Source organism: Colobus angolensis, unplaced genomic scaffold, assembly GCF_000951035.1.
Source record: "Colobus angolensis palliatus isolate OR3802 unplaced genomic scaffold, Cang.pa_1.0 Scaffold8, whole genome shotgun sequence".
Taxonomy (NCBI): domain Eukaryota; kingdom Metazoa; phylum Chordata; class Mammalia; order Primates; family Cercopithecidae; genus Colobus; species Colobus angolensis.
Window position 1 is genome coordinate 18,245,473 of NW_012121820.1, and position 7,558 is coordinate 18,253,030.

Here is a 7,558-nt window from a genome sequence, read left to right on the forward strand (position 1 = left end):
GATCACCTGACCTCGTGATCCGCCCGTCTCGGCCTCCCAAAGTGCTGGGATTACAGGCTTGAGCCACCGCGCCCGGCCCAATTTTTTTTTTTAAATTTAGCTGGGCATGGTGATGTGCACCTGTATTTCTAGCTACTTGGGAGGCTCAGCTGGGAGGATTGCTTGAGCCCAGGACTGCAAGGTTACAGTAAGCTATGATGATGCCACTGCACTTCAGTCTGTGGGACAGCGTGAGACCCTGTCTCAAAAAACCAAACAATTCTACTTGCTGTAGATTTTTGGGGACAAAACCAAAACAAAACCACATGTATCTGATAAACATACATTTAAAATGTATCCTTAATAATTAAAAATCCACATTGGTAAAATGCATTTAGTTTTCAGTTTAATTCTCTAAGTATATTCATTACCTTTTTGGCTCTATTTCAGGCTCTATTCCTCTATCCTTTGAGAGCAAAATGATGAAAGGGAAATTCATTTACATAGAAAGTTCATGAACCAGAGTTAGTGAAGTTTTGTAAAGTGAATGAAAAGCATATTATGTTCATGATATTTTCTTTTGTATTAAGAGATAGGATCTTGCTCTGTTGCCCAGGCTCAGGTGAAGTGGCACATGATTTAGCTGACTGCACTCTTGAACTCCTGGGCTCAAGCTATCCTGTCATCTCAGCCTCCTGAGTAGTTGGAACTACAGACATGCATCATCATGTCTGGCTAATTTTTAAATTTTTTTGTAGAGACAAGGTCTTGCTATATTGCCCAGGCTGGTCTCAAACTCCTGGACTCAAGCAATCCTCCTGCCTTGACCTCCCAAAGTGCTAGGATTAGAGGTCATGAGCCGCCATGCCTGGGGATATTTCCTTTTAAACATAAAAAATACTCATTTCAGAAACTTGATTTCTCCAAACAGTGTTTTTTGATGATCTGCTAAGTTGCCATATTGCCTCTGATGGTCCTTGAGCAGAAAACTATTTGATGGATCTTAAATCATCAAGTGACTTAGAGCTTAAATCCTTTCTCTTTCCAAACAAGAAGTCTAGAGATTAAGGTCAAATTCTGTCATGTCATGTTCCTAAACAAACGAGAAAAACCAAGTGTCACCTTCATGCTTTCATTTTGCACAACAAGAAGTCATAATACTGGAATTACCGGGGGGCAGGAAGAGACAGCAGAGGTTAGCTTGCTTTTTTTCTGACATATTATGCTTCAATTTTCTGTGATGGTTTTTTCTTTTTTTGAGATGGAGTCTTGATCTGTCACCCAGGCTAGAGTGCAATGGCATGATCTCAGCTCACTACAATCTCCGCCTCCCAGGTTCAAGCGATTCTCCTGCCTCAGCCTCCCGAGTAGCTGGGATTGCAGGCGCCTGCCACCATGCCTGGCTAGTTTTTAAATTTTTAGTAGAGACAGGGTTTCGCCATGTTGGTCAGGCTGGTCTTGAACTCCTGACCTCAGGCGGTCCACTCCCGCCGGCCTCCCACAGTGCTGGGATTAGAGGCATAAGCCACTCCGCCCAGCCTCCAGAGCGAGACTCTGTCAGAAATAAAATAAAAAGAGGATCTGAATTTTCAGGAAAAGGATTAAGAAAGTATTCTAACTACGAAATAACTGTTATTAATAATCCTCTAAGATAAACCCTAACCCGTGTGTAAAGTCAACCTGAGAGGCAAAACCACTTAACATCTATATTTCTCTAAATAATTTTGTTTAGCAAGAAGTTAGCTCTTTTGAAGATTAAATATTTGCCAGGCGTTTTACAGACGTTATAACGTTTAATCTTCACTAGAGCCCTACTGAGCCTTCATTCATCAATTTACTTAGGGTCCACTTGGCCAGACATGCCCTGCTAACCTCTAAAAATTCAGTAGTGAGCATTACCTGCCTTCCTCAGGCTCAAGTAGCTTAGACTAGCTACTAAGTATGTGCTCTTTTCAATCAGGAAATGAAAAATCTGCTCTGAGAGGTTAATTTGCTTGTCCAAGGTCACACAGTATTGAAGCAGCTAGCTACACTAAATCAAGGCGTCTCATTTCGAATCTTTTCTGCCCTCAATCATTAGACTGTTAAGATTAGACGCTAAGATTTTTTGCTTTGAGGAGTTCTTTCCCATTTTTTTCCACCATCTAGGAAGAAACCTCTCACAGTACTGACCAAAGAACAGTGGCTAATTCATGCTCTAATTACCAGGCATCTGGAAGACTTCAGGGGAGAGGAGCCAGGTCCCAGGGGGTAGGGGGACTTTTTTTAGTGGGGTGTCTTTTTTTCCCCCCAAATTCTTCAGTAATATTCAGGAAGGGGAACTTTTTTGAAGGAACGGTAGCAACCCTGACACAAGAGGTGATTAAATTCGGGGCACAAAGCTGATCCCATGCCAAGGGAAGCAGAGTTTATCTTCTCCACCTTTTCTTTGCTTTCCTCCACTATTTCCAAGGTTGTTTCAAAGATCGACAGTGCAGACCGCGCCATTGGCTCCAAATGACTAGGAAACCTATTTTTATTCTCTCCCCCTCCCCCCCACCCCTAAAGGTCTCTTAGGGCCTTCTGATACACTTTTCAACTTCGTCTCCACCCTCAGCGGATAATCTGAAGATCGCCGTTTTAATCTATCCCCATAACGACTAAATTGCCTTATGGCGACCTTGACAGCCATTCAGGAGGCCGGAGCGGGGGCGGTCGGCTGTACTGGGGGAATCTTCAGATGGCGGTGAAGAGGCGCCACGAGGTGGAGGCGACCGCGGAGCTCCACTCAGCGAGGAGTTCTCTGAAAGATTGACAGGTAGCCTACCAACTGTCTTTGCCCTAGAGAACCGCGAGATTTAGGTGCTTACGCGAAGTGGGAGTGAAAGGCGCCTCTCTGAATGGGGGATGGGAATGTCTATGGCGCAATCATTGCGCGAGATTGGGCTACAGTCGCTGGAGCCCTACTTAGATCTCGCGATACTTCGGCCTCTCCGATTTGCTGCTTGGGGCAGCTTCTCGCGAGAGCCCGTGCTGAGGGCTCTGTGAGGCCCCGTGTGTTTGTGTGTGTGTATGTGTGCTGGTGAATGTGAATACAGGGAAGCAGCGGCCGCCATTTCGGGGAGCTTGCCGTCACTGTCGCAGGGGTGGATCCTGAACTGCCGAAGCCGCCGTCCTGCTCTCCCGCGTGGGCTTCTCTAATTCCATTGTTTTTTTTAGATTCGCTCGGGCCTAGCCGTCCTCGGAGCCCGATATTCGGGCTGGGCGGTTCCGCGGCCTGGGCCTAGGGGCTTAACAGTAGCAACAGAAGCGGCGGCGGCGGCGGCAGCAGCAGCAGCGGAAGTCTCTTCCCGAAGACGAGCACCACAGGCGTCCGAAAGCCGGAGCAGGTATAGGGGCGTTGCGGAGCCGCGTATTATCCCAGCTTTCTCGAGGTTTGGCTCCCTTTTGGGCTGAGGGGCGCCCTCGGCGGTCTTTAGCGACCGGGGTGATGGGTGGTTTTCGAGAAATCGGCCTTGTTTCAGTGACCGCGCCCTTATTTTCCGGTCGGGTAGAGTCTGGATTCTTGGGGTGGCAGGGACCTCTGAGAGGCCGCGGTAGAATGGTGACCTGTCTCCTTCGAGGCCTGGGCCCGCCGCGACCTCCCAACATGGCGCCAGTTGAATGCTGCCTTGGCTCATAACCCCTCCCAAGGGAGGGAGTTTCCCTTTGCCCCTAAAATGGCAGCGTGGGTTTTTGCGCGGAAAGAGGCGTTCTCGTTCGGGTCTCCCAGTTTCTGTTTTTGGAGTTGATAGCAGGGTTTTAAATATGGGACATTGAAGTCTTCATTTTCGTGTCTTTGGTGTAAGAGGCGTTTTGAATTTACTTACATAAGCCAAACCTGGTTAAAGTGCGTGTCACTTTAGTCATTCATTGTAGGGCTTTTGGAGGTTTTTCTTAAGTTTTCCAGTGTGTCGGCTGAGAAAATTCAGTCGATTTGAAAAGCATTTACCAGGCTGGCCGCGGTGGCTCACGCCTGTAATGCCAGCACTTTGGGAGGTAGAGGCAGGCGGATCACTTGAGGTCAGGAGTTCGAGACCAACCTCATCAACATGGTGAAACCCCGTCTCTATTAAAAATACAAAAATTAGCCAGGTGTGGTGGCAGGCGCCTGTAATCCCAGCTATTCGGGAGGTGAGGTAGGATCGTTTGAACCCGGGAGGCGGAGCTTGCAGTGAGCCGAGATCGCGCCACTGCACTTCAGCCTGGGCAACTAGAGCGAAACTCCATATCAAAAAAAAAGAAAAGACAAATAAAAATGTTTACTCACCGAATCGTCTTGTTCTTTTCCTAGGCGTTTAGAGAAAATGGCAGACGATATTGATATTGAAGCAATGCTTGAGGCTCCTTACAAGAAGGTGAGAAAAAACATGTCGGTGAGGTTTATAATTTCTTAATTTAGCATTATTCACGAAACTACTGCTGAAATGTAAACTAACCTCCCCGGAGCCCTCTTGATTTATCTTATCAGAGATGCATTACGTGTAACTTACAAAAGTAAATATATGCTATTGATGTAATAATATTGTGCAGTAGTTTCACTTCAGCGTGATGAATAAATGCCCATCTATCTCTCTTTGTAGACTTGCCTAACGATATCTCACCTCTACTCCCATGAATTCACCTTTGATTCCAGTGTGAACTGTCAATCATAAGGTAGTAATTGAGTGACTTATCGCTGTACCGTGGTCCCCTAGGTAAAATGACTCAACTAAGAATTACCAGCTCCAGTTTGGTATAGCAAAAAGGTGAATGTAGTGGTTTGGGAAAAAGCAGGGGTCCAAGAATAAAAAAGCATAACCAGTCTGTGGCAAGTTAAATCTTCTAATAGTCTTATAAGAAGAAATGGGTGAGATTTTAAAATTTATGTATCTATGTAAGACTGGTGATAGTAAATCTTAAACAGTCCAGTGGCAATCTGCTACTCAGTTAATAATTACTAAAATTCTTGGATCCCTGAATAGAAATTAAAAAAAAAAAATACAAGAGGCAGTATCACAGCTTAGAGTCACTTGATAACTGTTTTACTGTTCTCCATATTGTTATATTTTTAACTAGGCCCTGCCATATAGTATTTCACACTAAAAACAAAGGAATTATTTTGGCTAATATAGTCTTTGACTCATTTCGGTATCGCAGTAAAAGTAAACTGTGTTTTCATTGTTTCACCAGTTGGTGGTGAAAATAGCAGTATGCATGCATTATGACTGGTGTCACAAACTGTAAGCTTTGTAAGTTAGCACTTTACTCCTATAGCTGATGTAATCAAACTTTAAACATTTTGCTAAACCTTTTAAAAATAATACATTTGTTTTGGATTGTATAGCACGACCATGTGGTACCAATTTGGATGAATTCTTGATAGATTTAAATAGTGTATGTAATTTTATAATGCCTAGACTCTTGAAGAGCTACTTTCTGTTTTAATGTTAAGATTCTTGTGTCTTAGTTTTTTAACATGGATGTAAGTCCATGTAAACAGGTATGGAAGTAGGAAATGTTTAGGCTGGACTTGGTGGATTATTAATTGACTTTCTTGGGTTCTTGGGAGTCAACATTACTAAAGCAGTGTGAATCCCTGTTTGCTTCAGGGCGAGATGTGTGACAGAGGTGGCATCAAGCTCTTACAGTCCCAACCCTCCAACGGAAATGGGCGAAGATCTCAGGAATGGCATCGGTCACAGGAAATCGATAGTGGCTGGCTGCTAGCATGGCCACTTGGGGCTTAGGCAGAAATAGAGCCATGGTACTGACCAAAGGGACCGTAGCACATGGAATAAAACTCAAAACAGGACTTCATGTTTTATGGAAATTATATTTAACCACTTCAACATTGTAAATCTGGATAACTTAATACCTAAACTATATAAGAAAGTAAAATTTAACATGTTAATATGGAAAGATTTTTTAATTTTTGTATCTTGATGACTTAACTGTAAGCAACAAAGTGGTTAAACACATACCCATCTAAATTTTTTTATAGCCTTCCATGTTAAACTTTAAATAAATAATTAGTTTTAAAATTGTTTTGTATTTTCTTATTCCTATTCCCTTTACCCTTTGACAACTTGAAATGTTACCACTTCGTCCTCATGATGTTCTTCTATCAACCCTGCTTAGGATGAGAACAAGTTGAGCAGTGCCAACGGCCATGAAGAGCGTAGCAAAAAGTAAGTTTTAAGAAGGGGCCTGGGGGAGGGTGGTGAACTTTTTTGTGGTTTTAGACCTTAAGTTGTGTTCCTGTGGCTGAAGTTACAAAGTTCTCTTCTGAAACTTTTTTTTGCTGCTTTTAGAGAATTGGTTCTTTGTCTTTTGGGGTAAACTCTTGGAGGAACTGTGGATTTTTGCTTAGATTTCAGAATGTAGTTTCAGATACCTTCCCCTCCAAGTCCATCATGACAATCTGGTGACAAGTTCTGTAGTAGAGGTTGTCTTGTTTTAAATTTGTTAACTTTGGTTTAATATTTGATTATCTTACTGATAAAACTATTATATCTATTGATCTTACAAGGGAGAGTTAAATTAGGTGATAATTAGGCCATGGAAAGTATTATTTGCCCTAAATTGCCAAAGGAGTCAAAGCTGTGAGTTATTTCTGCACCTTGCTGCTCAAAGGCCCTTTTGGAAGTGATGCAACAGAATACTTAAGTACTTCTTAAGGTAGCTTTCGTTATCTTAGGCCTTTCAAACTCCAGACTTAACAGGGTGGGGTTTTTGGAAATTATGAATATATCTGTATACTTTATTTGGATAAGATGAGTGACTCTGTAGAACTCTACTATAGTACAGAAAACAGTGTATGAAAAGTTTTAAGTAACAGATATGATGAGATCCGCTTTTTTTTTTTTCTTTTGAGACGAATTCTTGCTCTGTAGCCCAGGCTGGAGTACAGTGGCACAGTTTGGGCTCACTGCAACATCTGCCTCCTGGGTTCAAGTGATTCTTTGAATTTTTTTTTTTTTTCTTTTGACATGGAGTCTCGCTGTGTCACCCAGGCTGGATGGAGTGCAGTGGTGTGATCTCTGCTCACTGCAACCACTGCCCCCCGGATTCAAGCGATTCCCCTGCCTCAGCCTCTCATTAGCTGGGACTACAGGTGCACGCCATCATGCCCGGCTAATTTTTTTTGTATTTTTAGTAGAGATGGGGTTTCACCATGTTAGCCAGGGTGGTCTCGATCTGCTGACCTCATGATCCTCCCTCTGTAGCCTCCCAAAGTGTTGCGATTACACGAGCGTGAGCCACTGCGCTTGGCCTTTTTTTTCCCCCCGCGATCTCAGCTCACTGCAAGCTCTGCCTCCCGGGTTCATGCCGTTCTCCTACCTCAGCCTCCCGAGTAGCTGGGACTACAGGCGCCCACCACCACGCCTGGCTAATTTTTTTGTATTTTTAGTAGAGACTGAATTTCACTGTGTTAGCCAGGATGGTCTCGATCTCCTGATCTCTTGATCCGCCCACTTCGGCCTCCCAAAGTGTTGGAATTACAGGCGTGAGCCTTTTTTTTTTTTTTTAAAAAAGACATAGTTTCGCTCTAGTGCCCGGGCTGGAGTGCAGTGGGGCA

General features: G+C 43.7%; 1 protein-coding gene and 1 pseudogene across 4 annotated transcripts in view; one reads left to right on the forward strand and one right to left on the reverse strand.

Annotated features, from left to right (window-relative positions):
* LOC105502611 overlaps positions 1–3,074 on the reverse strand; it is a 13,742-nt pseudogene extending 10,668 nt beyond the window's left edge.
* RBM39 (RNA binding motif protein 39) overlaps positions 2,955–7,558 on the forward strand; it is a 44,085-nt gene continuing 39,481 nt past the window's right edge. For 3 of the 4 annotated variants that reach the window (XM_011929131.1, XM_011929132.1, XM_011929133.1), the window contains exons 1-3: positions 2,955–3,347; positions 4,292–4,355; positions 6,118–6,167. In XM_011929131.1, the coding sequence (XP_011784521.1) occupies positions 4,305–4,355; positions 6,118–6,167 (101 nt within the window). In that variant the 5' untranslated portion in view covers positions 2,955–3,347; positions 4,292–4,304. The remainder of the gene's footprint in view (positions 3,348–4,291; positions 4,356–6,117; positions 6,168–7,558) is intronic. The other variant, XM_011929130.1, reaches the window with a different exon arrangement.